The sequence below is a fragment of the Harpegnathos saltator genome, unplaced genomic scaffold, assembly GCF_003227715.2.
Source record: "Harpegnathos saltator strain DR-91 unplaced genomic scaffold, Hsal_v8.6 scaffold250, whole genome shotgun sequence".
Classification (NCBI taxonomy): domain Eukaryota; kingdom Metazoa; phylum Arthropoda; class Insecta; order Hymenoptera; family Formicidae; genus Harpegnathos; species Harpegnathos saltator.
Window position 1 is genome coordinate 472,157 of NW_020230040.1, and position 17,720 is coordinate 489,876.

Here is a 17,720-nt window from a genome sequence, read left to right on the forward strand (position 1 = left end):
TAATCACCTGGAACTTTGTTCCGGTAACGCTGGAATTCGCGAGTGCACGGCGAATATGACTCACACACACACGACCCACATCCGTTTTTCGCGCCGTGACACCTTTGCAGCCGGCGGGGCAGGAGAGCTTTGTCCGGAATAGCGTTATCGCTCTCGTAAAGATAGTAGACCGCTACTATCTAGAGAGGAATTCCTTCTCTCCTCCCCCTCGCCCCGGTGCACGGTGCGAGAGCGCTGCGGAAGGATACGTAGGTGGTTACCGGAGGACCTGGTGGGGTATCAGGAGACCAGGCGGCGGCTGTAGCGCGAGAACGGCCAGGAGAAAGGGAGAAAGAGAGTCCAAGCGGATCACGGGCCAACGCGAGCGAACGCGAGCCGCGAGAGTAAATGCTGCGACGCGAGGGAGAAGAGGGAGAAGTGCGCGGTGTAAAGGAACACGCAGGCAGAAAGAACGAGACGGAGAAAGGGAGGAAGAGAGAAGAGGAAGACAGAGAGAGAGAGAGAGAGAGAGAGAGAGAGAGAGAGAGAGAGAGAGAGAGAGAGCGACTCATGGTGGGGTTGTTGGTACCAGCAGCAACAGCAGCTGAAGCACGTGGGACCAGCTTGGTGTGCCTCGCGTTCGGTAGTGCTCTCAGTAGTGCTCTCAGCTGCCCGTGGAGGATCTCGCATCTCCGGATGTCCGTCGTGTCCTACGTGGACTCAGCGCGTCCGTCGCGGCCGTCGAGAATGTGACCGGCTTCGTTCGTCGTCGCCGAGGACATTGCGCGAGGATCTGTCTGCCGAGTTGAGAGAAGCGTCTCAGCTCCGACTCAGAGGAGCCGGAGAGAAAAAAAAAGAAGAGAGAGAGAGAGAGAGAGAGAGAGAGGAAAAGAGAAAGAGAAAGAGAGAGAAAGGGACTGAGAGCCAAGCGATGGCCCTGAAGATACTGCTGGCGTGCTGGCTCATCGCGACCACAGCGAGCCCGGCTCTATCGTCGCCGGAGGATCATCATCGAGTACCGTCGCGCGGCGACCACAGGGTTGTGTGGCCGGCTTGGTACCGCGATAGACTGCTGCATGCCAAGCACGAGCGCGTCTCGGAGGACGGGCGCGTCGTGCCGGAGACGAGCACCGCGAGAAGCCCGTGGACGTCGAGACCGCAGGTGAGCACTGCGGCCAGGTCGCAGTCACCGCAGCAGCCGCAGAGCACTCGGCGTCATCACGTGGAGCAACGGACGCTGGAGCAGAATCTCAGCAGCGTCGGTGCCGTGGTGATGACGGAGCACGGCGGCACGAGGGCGATCGCGTACGCGGGTTATCACGGTAATCACCGGCATCAAGCGAGGGAGGCCGTCACGCAGAGTTATCAGCTGATCCCAACTACAGCGCCGACGTACACGAGACATCATCCGGGGTGAGTGGCGAGCTATCGCTGAAGCTTACCGCGAGCCCGGAGATTACCCGATTTCGGCCCGGCCGAAGATGTCGAATGGAACGATCGAGCGCACACGGATCTCTCTCGCAGGGACGATTAATCGATCGAGCGAGCGATCGATCGCGCTGAGATGACAAGCGAGTATAATGGCACGATCGGTCGGGAAAGTCTCTCTCGCGATAAGGAGCGAGTAATTGAGAAAGAGAGAGAGAGAGGCGCGCATGCTGCCGGACGCGATTACTCGCGGCAAGTCGCGCGAGGCACGTAAATGGAAGCGAATGAATCGACGCGTAAATATACGGGGGCTGCGCTAACGTGTCGCTGGATTACTATATTTACGGGCGATGAGCGACAGGCCGCGTCCGCGTTCGAAGATGTACGATCCCAGGGCGATAGTAGCGCGCGAATATAACGCGAGGCGCGAACACGTCCGGCCGTTCAAAGGCGAGCCGCGCGAGCGCGAGCCTTTCTCAATTAATCGACCGATTAATTATCTCGCGCGTAGCCGCGCGCCTCTCCGTCGCGTACAATTATCGGGATTGTCCGGCGCGCGCGCGCGCGCGCGCGCACGCGCGACGCAGCACCTTCGGTATCGCAGGTCCTCTGGCCTCACGCATACGCGGATTCAAAGCGGCCTGCATAATTGCGCTCTCTGCTACCGCAAGGTACCAATTAACTTGATTGGGCGCATGAGCGCATGTGAGAGACTCGGCTCCGAAATTCCGAGCGCGAATCTACGCACCGAGAACGCTCTTTCGCTCTCTCTCTCTCTCTCTCTCTCTCTCTCTCTCTCTCGCTCTCTCGCTCTCTCTCTCTCTCGCTCTTCTCGCCGAGATGCGTAGGCTACGTTTGCGCCTTGTGAGAGAAAGGGAGAGACAACAGCGGAAAAGTGGCGGCGGCGAGAAGTAAGTTGATCGCGCGGAGAATCCGCCGCGGCGGAGTTTCGAATTCTGCATACTCTCTCTCGCAATCCGACTGCAATCGAGCCACGAACTGTTATCGAGCCGCAGCGAGTCGGCGCGCAGCGAAAGATAGATGCTGCGAGTTTCCTCGCTGCGAGCTCCGCATCGGACCGCTTCTCTCCCCCGTTCTCACCTCGCATTCTCACCTCGCAGCTGGCCATTAAGAGGAAATCAGCATACCGCCGCGCGACTTTTATCACCTCCTGACAGCCGCGAGATCATTCCGCTGGCCGGCGTGATCCGATGATTGCCCGTCGGAAAGCCTCGCGGCCGTTCACGCAACGCACGGCGAAGCGCGCCCACGGCGCTGCGCTGCGCTGCGCGCTGTAAACACCGGCCGAGTACGGCGCGGTATCATTCGCACCGTGAGAGAGACTCCGACTCTTCTCTCTCTCTCTCTCTCTCTCTCTCTCTCTCTCACTCGTCGCGCGATCATTTCAATATTCATGTCGCGCTTCGAATTACCCCGCTCCCCCCGCTTCCCGCCGCGACAGCGCGTGATCGAAGCGGTTCGTGAAGCACGGAGGAGACACGCGTCAGTCTCTCTTGTCGGTATGATTATCGCGGACTCGTACGCGCGCGTGAGATCTCTCGTTACTTATTACTCACTATTTGGTCTGCGAGCGCAATAATTCGGTGCTCGTCCGCCTGAGCAGTCGCACGATCGGGTTACCCAGATGCGTGCCTCGGGCTAAAAAATCTTGTAAACCTGTCCGACGGTGCAGCGATGTGCGTGTGTGCGGCTCTCCCTCTCTCTCTCTCTCTCTCTCTCTCTCTCTCTCTCTCTCCCTCTCGCTCGTTCTCTCCTTCGCGCCGTATCATCACGCACACGCGGCGGTCGCCAACTCGCGCGCGCCTGCACCTCGCGCGTCGAGAATCTCTCGACTCGCGATGCGGCGATGCCGGTCGGATCGTATCATCGATTTCAGCCCATTGACGCGGCGATCATAACACTTAAAACGCGATTTGTCGACTTAAAGCCGCCCGGGCTGAGTCCGGAGGTGACGGGCGAAATGGTGTCGGCGTAACTTGGCGCGCTGATATTAACGCTAACGGCTCCTCCGTCGACGACGACGACGACGACGACGACGACGACGACGACGACGATGTAAAAGCGAAAGAAAGAAAAATTAGCCCGCAGTCGAAGCCAGCGCGCTTCGAGTTCGCAAATCGACGGCGGGAAGATTCGCGGCTGCGAGATGCGTCATCGCGGGAGAGGGACGTTTCTTGCGTTATCGATCTCCGCCGGCTGGGTCTCGCGCGATAACTCACAATTTAAAATCATTCGACGCGCTTACGAGAGTCGCGCCCGAGCATTAATTTATACACCCACCGCGTTTCCCCTCTTAATTAACCGCTATTGTTCCGCGCATTGTCTGAGCGGCAAGGCAGAGCGGCGGCGAGCGCGGCGTGCGTTCTCCTCGCGCACCGCCGCGGCGCGGCTGTGCGTTTTGTCTTGATTATTTATGTTGCTTCGTTTACGACACCGCATTCGAGTGATCGATGAGCAGCCGGCTGGAAGAGACGCGAATAATGAATATTCAAGCCGTTCCGAGTAGCCCAGATAACCATCCTGCGGTGTCACTTTCAGGCTCACGTTTCGCGGCCCAAGGAACGTTGCGTCGCTTATCGGCGCGGGGCTACAAACATCGATGGCTGATCGATGAACGACGAGGTCATCAAGGGACAGGTGTCATTCGTCGATATAATGCGTTCGCGGGAACTATAAACGCGCCTGCGCGTTCCATCATATCTCCGTGGGGGAACGTTAACGGTCATTCCGCGACGCCATGTGCCACGCCATGAGCTATCTCGTCTCGGTGCGTTCGGTTAGGCCAAATAAATAAACGTCAGGCGAGCTCGATACACACACACACACACACACACACACTCGCGTGCGCCCGCACCCATCACTTGCGACGTTTCCTCGCGCGCTCGCTACCCCGACACATCCTGCACCGCGCTCGGTTTATTCAGCCGGCTTATTTCGGACAGCACGAATCTACCGTGTATTATTCAATGTTTGAAGAGTCCTCCTGCGCCAGCGGGCCGCCTCTCGTGAAAAATGTGCTCACGTGAGCGAGGAGTCGAGTGCGCTCAAGAGCTCGTTAGACGGACGCGGGCTTGAATTTTCATCGCGCCGCGCCGCGCCGCGCTGCGCCGCCGGGAGGCGGACGGAAATAGGAGCGATTAATTAGTAAATATCCGAAACGCATTTGAACGGGCCAGGCAGACGCAGCGGTCGCTCGTTCTCTTTGAAACGCGATCGCGCCCCATTATTTCACCGGCGCGGCGGTGGAGAAGCGCGGCAACGCGCGAGCGGTCCTTCCTCCCCCCGCGCTCTCTCTCTCTCTCTCTCGACGCTCGTCGACGGAGTTCCTCCGGATCAGCGGAACGGAAAGGGAGCGAAGAAACGCGCGCGCGCGCGCGCGCGATGCACAGTGAAATTCCATGGCCGCAAATAGAGCACTTCTTTCGCACGTTCGCGTCTTACTCTGGCCTGTCTCGAGTCGCGGCCGAGCGGGGGTATCCCCGCGGGCTAAACGCATCGGGTTCGGCCGTTCAACTCTCCGAGGAGCCTCCGCGTGATGCGTATCGCGCGAGTCACGCGCCGAATTTCGAGCCGGTTCCCGCGGGACATTCGCGCCGGCGAAGGAGGCTTCGAACGGCGAAGGAGGATCGCGAGCCGATGAGGTGGCCTCGTGAAGCCTGTGATCCGCCTCCGGGCCTCCCCGGGAGCTCGCGAGATTCGATTCATCATGCCCACGATGAGCACGATGGGACAGTTCGCGAACTCTCTCATTAATTGGCTGTGGGAAATTTCCCAGTGCGAGACTCACCCCGAGGGGGGTCGCTTCGCGAGCTTCAGCTCGTTGCCGAAAGTTGCCCGGAACGGAAAACTCGCGGCAGCTCCTGCGAGGATGCGCGCGGGAGCGATATCGAGCTAGCACACCCGAGCGATGCATCGTGCATACGTGCGTGCGCTCCGACCCATGACCTTATAATGCCCTACACTTAGCGCGCTGAGCCGCGCGAAGGCCGCGGGAATCGATCGTCTACCGGATCGGCGGAAGACGTACAATTTCGGTGGACGTGCAGGCACTCGACATTGAATCGTATCGCTCCATCGGCTCGCCCGGCCGCCTGACAGTCCCCATCGCTTCGGGGAGCACCGCTGGACCCGCCAGGTAACGAAGCAGAAGAGCTGACGTCGAGACGCAGCGCGAAGGACAGCGAGAGCTGAAGGGAGACAGAGAGAGAGAGAGAGAGAGGGGGGAGGGGGAGAGAGAGGGAGAGAGCGATGAGATAATAAAAACGCGGAGGGATTATTCCGCCGTAACCGCGCGGGCATTTTCAGCGACGGATTTGACGGACGTTAAGACGGAATTCACGCTCGCTTCGGATAAATCGAGGGGAAACGTAGCGAATAGCGGCGATGGCGCAGCGAGCGCCATTAGATCGCGCCGCGGAGATACCGAGGGATGAACGATCGGAGTGGATGCGATGCTCGCGGCTCGATCTTGCCACGTTCGATGATAGCGGCCTCATGTAAATCCATTAGCGCGGACTTTTATCCGCAGGCCGCGCGGACGCGAGGGGTGAAGAGGTCAAAGCGAGAGAGGAAAGTGGGCGGATAAGGTGCGCGGGACGCAGGTACACGCGCGCGGACCGCTGTCGGGGTATATCTTGTGGTTAGCGGTCTTGACTTTTTTTCTCCGTTTCCTTCGAATATTCGATATACATATATGTATACGGTGGTCGAAAGTAGCGAGAAGGACGAAGGAGAGGAGCGAGAGGAGCGGCGGATCGGGTTCGCGTTCGCGATCGATTCGATCGGAGTCTCGCATTGCGGATTCGTTTCTTGCGAGAAAGTGCTCTCGCACGCGCGTGCACTTGTAGAGAGAGAGAGAGAGAGAGAGAGAGAGAGAGAGAGAAAGAGAATGAGAGAGAGAGAGAGAGAGAAAGAGAATGAGAGAGAGAGAGAGAGGAAGAGAGAGAGAGGGAGGGAGAGAGAGAGAGAGAAAGAGACACGCTTGCTACAATTAATGAATTATGGTCCACGGGTTTATGGACGTGCGCGCGACGGAAGGCGGACACGGCGCCCGGGAACGTAAGCTGTATCCAGCAAAGAAAACGAGCGAGCCGGGCGATTCCGCATATGGACATGCAAGAAAGTCGGGCTTGCCTTTTTTCCGTCGGCACGTAGCGTGCGAGAGAAGCGAGCAACGGCTCACATCGAGATAGGCGATCAACGAGAGGCGGCAATGAATTTACATGCCCTTCTTTTGAGAGACGCAGTGTCGCCGATCGCCGATATTTGCAATCGCGATTGTGAAGGCTTTTGCCAATTGTGAGAATTTGGGAAATCAGAGGGAGAGAGAGAGAGAGAGAGAGAGAGAGAGAGAGAGAGAGAGAGAGGCGTATCGTACGAGCGAAGACTGAGAGAAAGAGTAATTTTAGAGAAAGACGGATTTTACCAAGCAATTTTACCGCGATTAATTCGCGAGAAAGCAACGGCGGTAATATCGCCGTGGCGTCTCCTATCCCACGTTCGTTTTCGAGCTTCAAGCGACGAGACGAGCTGCAATGCGCGCGCGCGCGCGCGCGCGGCGAAGAACGCGCTGGAAAACGAAACGCAAGGAGGTAGTAATGAGAGACGCCGCGCATTTTATTGGCACCGCGTAGGCGCGTAATTACTTCACCTGAGCGGTAACCCGGCTAACCCGTCATCAAGCAATTTTGTAATTTGGAAGTTTTACGCCGCCTGCCCGCGGCTCCCGTTGCATCGTCCCGCGCATTCCGCTGAGGGCATGGCTTTCGACGCGCAAGATGCAATCTCTAAATGAACGAGCGCCGGCGATCCCGCCGCTTTCGCAAATATTGGGCCGCGTGCTTTTTGGACAGAGACCGCCCGAGACCGGCAATTTCTTTGTTTGTGGAAGCACCGTGGGCTAGGAGATCGCATGAGCCCACGAGGCGTCATCGGAATTCCTCCAGAGGGCCAAATCCGGGACGACGTCGACGACGACGACGCGTGTACTTTCCCGTGGTCGCTTCTCCTTCTTCCTCTTACACGTGTGTATTTCGTAATACTTGCTCTACGTGACGCGTACAACTCTCGTGTGAACTCCCGTGAGTTACGGGATTGCGATAGCGATAGCGCGCGTTTGCCGCGCGCGTTGCATCGCTCGCACGCTCGCGAGCAAGTTGCGTAAACCTCGCGCGCGCGCGCGCATCGAGCCTCGAGACGAGGCGAGACGAGGCGATCGTAATACGTGGCGAGCGACGAAGAAAGCAGGCGATAGGCGATCCTAAAAAGAGAGGCTCGTGTAAGCAATTCTTCAAAGAGTAGGTCTGAAATTAGCGGGCATGAATCACTGCGCTAGTCGTTCCTCCACGGCGAGATCTGAGAATCGACGACCGACGAACTCTCTCGTTAACGTATACACACATCGCGCAATTTGCAGCGCCGGATTGTTTGGACGTCGTCTGTCCGCACTCGATGAATATAGCCGGAATATGACCACGCGTGGCCGTTAACGATATGAAAGTGTCGACGCTCTGGGAGTTTCGCGACGGGGGGGGGGGGGATCGAGGAGGCCCCAGAGAGAGGTCCGAGAAATATTCCAAGATGCGTCGTTCCCTCCTGGCGCTCGAGGGAGAATCCTTCGCTCGAGGACGAGGACTCCGCGAAGAATAATTTGCGAAATATTCACAGGGAGAAAATTTCTCCGCCTCTCTCTCTCTCTCTCTCTGTCTCTCTACTAGAATACACAGCACCGTCCACGCTCGTTCGCCCACCTGACATTCCTAAATAAACGTCACGGGGAGAGATACAGATCGCATCGAGAAAAATATTCTCAGCGCGGCGCGCGGAGCTCCGATCCGGAGCCCCAAAAAAAAAATAACCCCGTTACTCCTCGCGATAAGCAGTACGTGGATGCGCAGCTGCGCGAGCGCGAACTTCCCGCCGAGAGGTGTTATCGCGACTCGTAATTGAAACACGCAATATGTAGGTGCGTTATGGCGTTCAGGCCTCGAATCTTGAAATAGGATACATCGTAATTTTCGAGTAGCTCTCGCGCGATCTCACTCGCGCCGATGCGTCCGGCATCTCGCCGTTGTGTGCGTCACGTTCGCGCGTTCTCGTGAAGTCCCCCCCTCGAAACCATGTTCGTAAGTCACCGGCTATCTGCCGTATCACGGGGAACACGGCAAGAGTATCGGTATGTGTACAAATGTGTACGAAAGATCGGAGGTAGAAATTAAACGGTACCGGCTTGGCGCGCAGCGACTATTTCTCCCTTCTGATTTCCATAGCTTTGCTCCGAAACACTCAACCACCGTGACAATTTTTCCCGTCGAGCTGCTTCAGCAGCGTTTCCAAGCACACACACACACAGAGAGAGAAAGAGAGAGAGAGAGAGAGAGAGAGAGAGAGAGAGAGAGAGAGAATGGAGTGTCACGAGTGTTCAGGACTGCGCTTGATCAATTCAGCTCCACTTGTGGGACGACGGCCGATGGTCGTGGTGATCGCCGGAAAACCTTAAAAACAAATTGCCGGCCGGGCACGAGTGGCACTCGAGCTCTTCGGTTTCTTTGTTCCGTCGCTCGTCGAGATTCCACGTGTTTTGCACGCGACCGCTTGTCAAACAAACGATCGTTATACCGCGGGCGATTACAATCGATAGCCTTGTCCGATCTCTTCATTGGTTCGACCAAATCGACGTACCGATCCGATTGCGCGAAATTTCGCCCGTCAGGCCGTCGCACAGTGGGGGGTTGGATGATATTCTTTGGTTGAAAATTCTCTAGAGATCTGAATTTCCAAGCGATCATCGACACCAACGGGTCAGGTTGATCCTGAATAAATTCCGAGGAGATCTGTCTCGCCAAAATTTGAAAAGAAATTTTCTTCTCGAATTACTAGCCCGAAAAGAGAGGAGAAATTATCGTTAAACGCGAGAAACTTCGACACTTATTTCTATCTAATAGCGGTGCACATTGGGTCGCGCTGATGTCGACGGCGATATTATTTTCTATCTCCGTATGATGGCTTATGAGCTGAGGTTTATAAGCTCATGGGGTCATGGACCATCAGGTTAGGGTTCAATGTTCTCCATGTTTTTACTTATTGGGTCCATATGGCTTGATTCTTTCTTAATGTGGCCTGAAATGATGAGCTTTGAAATTCTGAGCTTCTTCTAAAAGGTGATTATAAGTTCTGGGATCTCGCATTTAGTGTCCATAGACTCGAACCCATTGAGGTCGAACCCAAGACACTGCAAACGACACTTTAAACGATAAACTTTTAAGACAAAACCCATGAACCGATAATTTTGTCAAAATTTCGGCTGGACAGATTCCTTTGGAATTAATTCAGGATCAACCTCATCCGTTGGTGTCCGATGATCGGATGATTGGGAATTCGGGTCTCTAGGGAATTTTCAAGCAAAAAATGTCATCTGGCCCCACTGCGCGTCGCCCGGCGACCGCCGATTTATGTTGTTCGCGCTCACGTGCGACTCAATGTTAATATGACGCCGGTGTCGGGTGTGCGAAAGAATCCAGTCGCGATCGCCAACTCGATCTTCACGGACGCCTGTGTGTAATTTGGGAACGGGATCGTCGCACTTTGATCTCGTTAAAAACGCTCGGCTCACATCGCGAGATGCGCATACCATGCGTTTTCCGTCTGCCGCGGATGAGAGAAAGAACGGCGCGCCAACATTTACGCGATCGGGCAATAAAACGCCGGTGTTTATTGGCGAGAACCAGACTCGTATCGCGTATTTCCGCGGCAATCTGTATCCGCTCGTTCTCTTGACTCTCGGCAGGTCGGATTTATTATCGATCTCGCGGAAACAGCGTTCCCAGCGTGAAATCGTGTTCTCTCGCTCGCGGAGAAGCTGGCTGTCGTTGTGCATTAAACAGCGATCGATATCGACTCGTACGTATAATTTCGACACCGAGCGACGAATGTCACCGTCGAGAAAAATCGTCGTGCGCGCGCACGACAGGCGATAGAAAATTGACAAGTTTCACGCATCGTTTCGCGTGCGCGCCAACGAAATAGGACACTGCTTGCTCGGCTCGACAGGGAAATGTTTCTGCAACTTGCTCTCCCGCTGACGCATAGACACAAAATGTAAGCGCAACAATGTCGAGAGGAAGGCATGCGGCTCGTTAAGCATGCAGGGACGGCCGTGATGAAGGAAACCGTTGTCGTCGTTGTCGTTGTCCTCGCGGTCTTCGTGGTCGTGCTCGTTCCGCCGCCGGTTCGCGTCGGTGGAAATATCTACGCGAGCAACAGATGGACGTAAGAATGTAACAAACGGCCGCGATAATACGACGTCGCGTCAGGGGCTCTGCGCGCCGCCCGGCTAGGAATGGAAATCATCCGCTGAGATCGCCGCTGAGATTTCGGAAGCTCCTGAGAGAGTCGTAGACATGCGAGAGAGCATTCGATGCGGTAATTCATCCGGGATTTATCGCCCCGACAGGGACAGAACCGTGTAAACCGCGCATCACGCGACGGCGCCTTCGCCTCGCCTTCGTGCATCCGCTGGACGTTGCTGATTTTATTACGTCTCCTTGCGCACATTCCACTTTTTTTTCCCGCTCCAGCCTGTCATCCTCGACTGCTCGCAACGCGCGCGCGCGCGCGCGCCACACGTTCGAGACATTCGACGTGGCTCGTAACTGGCAGCGAGACCCGATAGCGACGGTGAGTTTTATTCTGCACGTGTGTATCGCGCGGATTCGGTACGCATTTATCTATGTGTAATTAATCAAGAGATTTTTCCCGGACGAGTTAATTCCCCATCCGCTAGCGCGCTCGCGGGCTCGCGCGATGTCGTCGGTGTTGTTCTCATTTGCATTTCCGTTATTAGCGCAGATACGCTACGTCTATAACGTTCAGCAATCACTTTCGACCTACAAAGTCTTAAATCGCCCCGCAACGTAACGAGCCCGGCTGTCCGCGGCCGAGCGCTAATTCCTCGCCGGTCGGGATAACGTTTTAAATCGATAGAGACATTGCAGTCACTCCGTACGGTGCAGTCGCCAATCACTCCGGCGGGTCTACTGACCCTTTAACCCACGCGGCATAAAACTGGTCCGGCGACTAGCCGGCCGCGAATGAATGCCGCGGCTCTCTCGCGAGATGAGGAGTTTCGCGTGCGGAAAGCCGCAGGCAGAGGTTTTGTCCCGGGGCCGTCGTAAATCATCGGCGCGCCGTGTAAATATCCGCGCCTCTCGCGACGATTTCGTTTCTACGTTTGTCAAAACGCGCCCGTCCAGCCCGTCGCGAGCGGGAGAAAGCGAGAGAGAGAGAGAGAGAGAGAGAGAGAGAGAGAGAGACAGGAAGGGACCCATCGACGACGGGTGTTGGAACGAAGTTTGAGCGACACAGCCGAACCAGTATTCCCACGCGAATGTCTCCCCGAACCTCCATCGCGCGCGCGCGCGACGCGTTTCACGGGATTTTTCGCGAGCCAAGAACACGGCTCGCACGCGGCCGCGATTTACGCGCCTGCCTGGGAGAAAGCTCGAGGAAATCACTGTGAATCAGCTCGCGGTGCCATATAGTTATCAGAGGCGCGGACGCGCTGCGAATCGTGTCCCGAGCAGAAATCTGGCAAATATGGCAATTTTCTTTTATGCCTGACATGGCATGACTAGGTAAGAAGCCGTAAGAAGGCATTTCGAGCCTTGGTCCCCTTATCCGGTCGGAATGTGGCAATTGTTTTGCAATATCTTTCGGTTTCAGATACCCTGATACCAGCGCTGACGTTATTATCTGGATGCCTGATTTGGTCCTGATGGACATTTCATCAGGTTTCCTCGATTTCAGGCAATTTTATCAGGGCATTATGCAGCAGTGCGTTTCAGCTTTCACTCCTTCTTACGTGTCGGATCCGATAAAGTTATCCGGGCCTTATTTGAAATGCGGAAACCGGACTGGGTTTTCATACGGCCGTGGGACGATGATACTAACTGATAAATGACGAGCAAGAAATTGTTAGGGCCATCCTCGTGAAGCACAAGGCCCCGATAAGGCTGGAAGTAGAATAAGCCCTAAAATGGGATGCTCTTTTATTGCCATATCAGGCTCCAGGATGGATCTTTCAGGGATACGAATGAGATTTTACGAAATCAGGCTTTGATAAGGAAAACTGATGAGGGCCTCAGAAGGATTTATTAGGGGTATCTTAGATTTAATTTAAATAAGGTTTTGATAGGGAAAGATGAGAAGGGTCTCTTAGAAGGATCTCTTAAGGTTACTTTAGGTATACAAAATCGAGACTTGTTTTAGAAAATTAATAAGATCTGAAGCGTGTAATGAAATTGTCATAGTTTAGCATTGTTTTAATAGATTTTAATAGGCTCTCTATCTGGTACTTTTAGAGATCTTTTAATTATACCGCAATTAAAAATAAATCCCATTAGTTTTATCAGTTGCCATATTTATTAGTCTCTTCCAAGGATTTTTCTTCGTATTGCCTTCGTTTTGAAATGCAGCAATCTTTAATAAAAACAGTAGCAGGATTTTTGTGTGTCAAAGAAGAATGCTATATTTCATTGTAAAGTATGCTATATTTTTAAAATAAAAAAATTCTCGTTGTATATACTAACAAGGTTACGAAGAAATAAAGAAATTACAGTTCTAAATTTCTTGAAATGAAAAGAACGAATATTTTTATTCAAACAATAAAAATAAAACAATAAAAATATTCCCTTATAAGGCTTATATCAACATTGCCTTATAAGGCTCTCATAATATTGCTTTATAAGGGGATCCGTTAAACCATTCGTTATGCCCTTGTCTTTCTATCCCTACTAGGGCCCGATTAATTTTCCTACTCGGGAAATGACGAGAGAGACGCTCTCCCCTCGGCGCAGCGCGGCGCTCGCGATTGTGCCGAGGGTTTTGCCGCACGCGGAATCTCAATGAGCCGAATGCGCGGTTTGATTGCATTGAGCGGTCGCGGTTACATCGCGGTTACAGGCGGAACGGCCAATGAAACGGGAATGTATTCCGAGAGCGAGAGAGATGCGCGCTCGGCGACTCGAATTCTCGGACGATTGCGGAATCGACGCGGGCCTGAGAATGCTCGCGTCGCGGGCGAAGCGCAGATGCTTCGCGTTGCTTTGTCGCACTCTTTCGGACTCTATCGGTCGCAATCAGGAATGCAAACTTTCATAGCGACTCTCGTCGTGTAAGCTTAATTCCGAAGCCGGCTCACGCGGCCATGGTATAAGCTGTGATATCGTCGCCAACGCAAATACTTATTTCGACCACCGCCTGTTCGATATCGACCTTCGTATTTCACGGTTTAACCGGCCTTCTGCGCACTTTACGATTCAAATGACTGCGCTTTAGCGATCAGTTCGGCCGGAACGATGGGATATAACGCAGGGGCGCATCGTCGACGATGACTATCGGAACAACCGCCGATTTAATTTCCCCGCCGCGTAAGCTGCGATAACGAAATGCAAAGCTGAAATCGAAAGAGAGAGAGAGAGAGAGAGAGAGAGAGGGGGAGTGAGTGAGAAACGAGAGAGAGAGAGAGAGAGAGAGAGAGAGAGAGAGAGAGAGAGAGAGAGAGAGAGAGAGAGAGAGAGAGAGGGAGCGAGTGAGAAACGAGAGAGAGAGAGAGAGAGAGAGAGAGAGAGAGAGCCCGAAGAGAGGATTAGTCGGGGGTTTCGCGGAGGTTTCTTACCGCGATAATGCCTCCGCAATGACGTCTTTTATGCGGCTGATTTACATTCGGATACGGCGATAATTGATTAGAGAGAGATACCACGCATAATACGATACTACTACACGCCGTTTAATCTTGATCTTCTTTCGTGAAGTAGTACTACACGCAAGACGAGCGCGCAGATTTCTCCCACACAGAGCCTGATTCTGTGCTCCAGAGACTGTGCACCGGACAATTGATTTGCGCGGAATAAGCTGTCTTCCCGGCTGGATTGTAAATTAACGTTTGCTTTCCAGGAGGCGAGTGTGCACCAGGCAAGCGCCAGCGACTTCTCATCATCATCGAGGAAGACAAATTAGGTACGTCTCGCGTATCGCGAGCGCGAGAACCTTCGTCGAGATTAATAGATAGTTGAGTCCGTTCTGTCTCGAGATAAATCATCCGGGGATGATTACATGTGTGTGTTTGTAGATTTATGAATACTCAAGAGCAGGCTCTTTCCGTGCAACATACACACACACACACACACACCACCATGCACTCATACACTCGGCCGATATATTCCGTACATTTTATCAATTTCGTAGAAAAGATACGTATTCCTCAGATTAATCCTCGGCTACACCGAGCTGACCCCAGGCTTCTTCTGCTGCCCGGGATGGTCGCAAATCACCCATCTGAGTTTCGGTTGTAACAAACGTGAGTAAAGCAAACGACAGCTTCTCGAATTAATCTGGCAAAATTATTCGGCCGTTACTCGCCATTGTGACGCGCACGAGTCGATTAATCCGCACGTGCAATTGTTCTTCAGCCACGTGTCTGGTGCCGTGCCTGAACGGCGGAATTTGCACGTCGCCCGGCAAGTGCACGTGTCCCAAGGGATACGTTGGCAACCAGTGCCAAACAGGTAATTTTCATTTCCATTAGAAATCAGTATTTGAACGTGTCCGAATGACACGCGCGCTGATATTAGTATCGATACTGACGAGAGAAAATTATTAGCGTCGCGCTTCATTATGTTCTTGTTCCGCGACACAATTATCAGATTAATCGATTAATTTAATAACGACCCAGTTAACGCATTTAGTTATTGTTATGTAACTTGAAAGTGACAAATTATATGACGAATACGTTGTAACATTTATATTACAGTTTTGTAACTTTACTGTCCTTTTGAACATAACCGCTCAGTCATGTTCAGTTCGGTTACTGCTGTATAACTTGGATATGTAAAAAAGTTATACAACAAATGTTACATAATTTTACAATATATACACCTTTACAATATTGATGAAAAGAATATAAAGTCATATATTTAACATATATATATATTACGTTACTTGTATCTTTACGTTAAAAGGGTGAAATTTTTATGTAACAGCGACATAAAAATTACTCTCACGCTATATAACAAGTGATGAAGAAAAACATAGATGTTGTGTTATCGACTACATTATAACGTCGAGTGGGGAAGTTTAAGCGATTTTCAATGAATCTAGAAATACGCGGTGTGCTAATCGAGGGCAACGAAAGATCGATCGAAACATCGTGTGCTTTTTTCTCTTTTTTTTTTTTCATTTCGAGCGAGCGTGGGATTTTTCATTAAAGTCGCGAGACCATGTAATACTCATCGCGTATGCGCGCACGAAGAGCAGCGATTTTAACGTCCACGGCGGAATCGCTCGTAAATCTATCGGGAACGCGCGCGGTCTGATTGCAGCCCGCTGATGCAGGACATGCAGGACACCGCAATACGGATTGCGCTGCAGTTAGCCCGACGTTCGCGTAATGCTATCGAGAAGCGTATCGCGCCGCATCGATTTAATTACGTTTGACGATACCAGGCACGAGAAGGCACTCGTGGCCGAGGAATCGATCGGATGTTCTTCTTCGCGCTTTAACGCGCGACGAAGAACGTGTCCCGTTGCTTAGAATCCTTCAAAAATCCTTCATCGACAAACAATGCAATTATCCTCGAATGCAATTATCCTCGGCTGAAGTGAGCTAAAAATTAACGATTTGTTCCTTCATCTCTCTCGCAGACGTGGACGAATGCGCGACGGAAAAACCGTGCGGTCAACTTTGCACGAATCTACCTGGCAGCTATCGATGTCACTGCAGGGTTGGCTTTCAACTTCAGCAGGACGGCCAGTCGTGTCGAAGGAATGGTGAGTTTGCAAAACTCACCGGATGGTTTATTTCTTTCTTTTTATTTTTCTTCCTTCTTGTTCTCTACTTCACAGACACGACAGACGAGAACGCGTTTGAGGCGCGCGACTTGGAGAGTGATTTTCACGACAACGAGTCGACAACGAGAGGCCCGACGACTTCTTCTCATGGTACGTACGAGGAGAAACATATTTTGTGGGATCTATTTGAAAATGAAATTTCAACTGTTTGAGATGTAGTTCGCGTGCACTGTTGTTAAATCGCAGATACAGAAAACGAAGTGGGCGACGATGTTCAAGACTACGAGATCATCTTGAAAAGACTGACAAAATTGGAAAAGGTAGGTGTGTGGGTTGCGGCTTGTCAATTTGTTGTCTGATCCTGTGAGGGAAAACATGTCTTACTTCCGCAGCAAGTGGCCAGGAGTAGGAAGAGAGACACGGAGACTTCGGAGATGAACACCAAAGTCACACTAGCCGTCGAGAGCGTCAACGAGATGAGGAGAACCGTCGAGAACGTGGTACTTGGACAAAACATTGAGTAAAACGTGCACTCGTATCGTTCGTGGATTACGATCGCGATTTGTTTCAGCAACTGATGCAACAGGAGGTGTACGACATGAGAAGCAAGATGAAGCAGTACGAGGCGGAAATGAGGAAGATACAGCACCTGATGAACCGCGTCGCGGAACTCGAGAGTCGGCTGAGAATACGCTGCAGATCGACGATGCCAATTAGCGGGCCGTTAAATTTTTAGTACCACGCGTCTAGTAACTACGGTCGATCTTTGATACTGATAGCGGGTAGGGATAATATTACCCGCTACCTTGCTCTGTACCGTGGTAGTAGATCGTCGGTGTGTTACTACTACTACTACTACTACTACTACTACTACTCTTCCATCTAGTATTAATAGTAGATAACGATAGTATTATTTTTACGTTATTATTTTACGAGTGTTACGCGTGAATAACGACAGTCTTGAAGTCCGCGTCTTAAACTCGGGATAATCAACGTCGCACTTAGAGATGTGCAAATAAAAAGATGTGTACATTCGTGGAACGTGGAACATTCGTCCGGGTATTTTCGACCTACGGATGATCTTAATCTCACGGTGCTGACGTAATTCTAGCCATAAGATTCACGAGGAGGTATCCTCTCGTGAAACAACAACATCACTGCCATCACTTAGCGTTTGTTATATTTCAGGCTCGTAATATTGCGGTAGTTTAATATAATTGTCGAGTGCTAGGAGGACTCGGCACGAGAATACAAATTATAAGTGCGATTATGTCGCAAAACAAGAGGCACGCGATCGTGCCTCTTGGCACTCAAACAGTTACAGTTAATACTATACGTGACTATTTGTACTCAGCTTTGTAATAAAAAGATACGGAATCTGCATTTCTCAATCATGTCCTCGTAAGATTTGTTTAGGTTCCATAGAAGGTAATACATGGCACAACATT

At 52.3% G+C, this 17,720-nt stretch overlaps 1 protein-coding gene across 1 annotated transcript; it reads left to right on the forward strand.

The window, feature by feature from the left end:
* The first annotated feature begins 525 nt into the window (after positions 1-525).
* slow (epidermal growth factor-like protein slowdown) lies at positions 526-17,666 on the forward strand. The gene is made up of 9 exons (XM_011155095.3): positions 526-1,392; positions 14,380-14,442; positions 14,691-14,782; positions 14,895-14,990; positions 16,126-16,251; positions 16,327-16,422; positions 16,519-16,592; positions 16,665-16,772; positions 16,844-17,666. Exons 1-9 carry the CDS (start codon positions 911-913, stop codon positions 17,006-17,008), a joined length of 1,302 nt encoding a protein of 433 aa, XP_011153397.1. The 5' UTR covers positions 526-910; the 3' UTR covers positions 17,009-17,666.
* Positions 17,667-17,720: the final 54 nt, after the last annotated feature.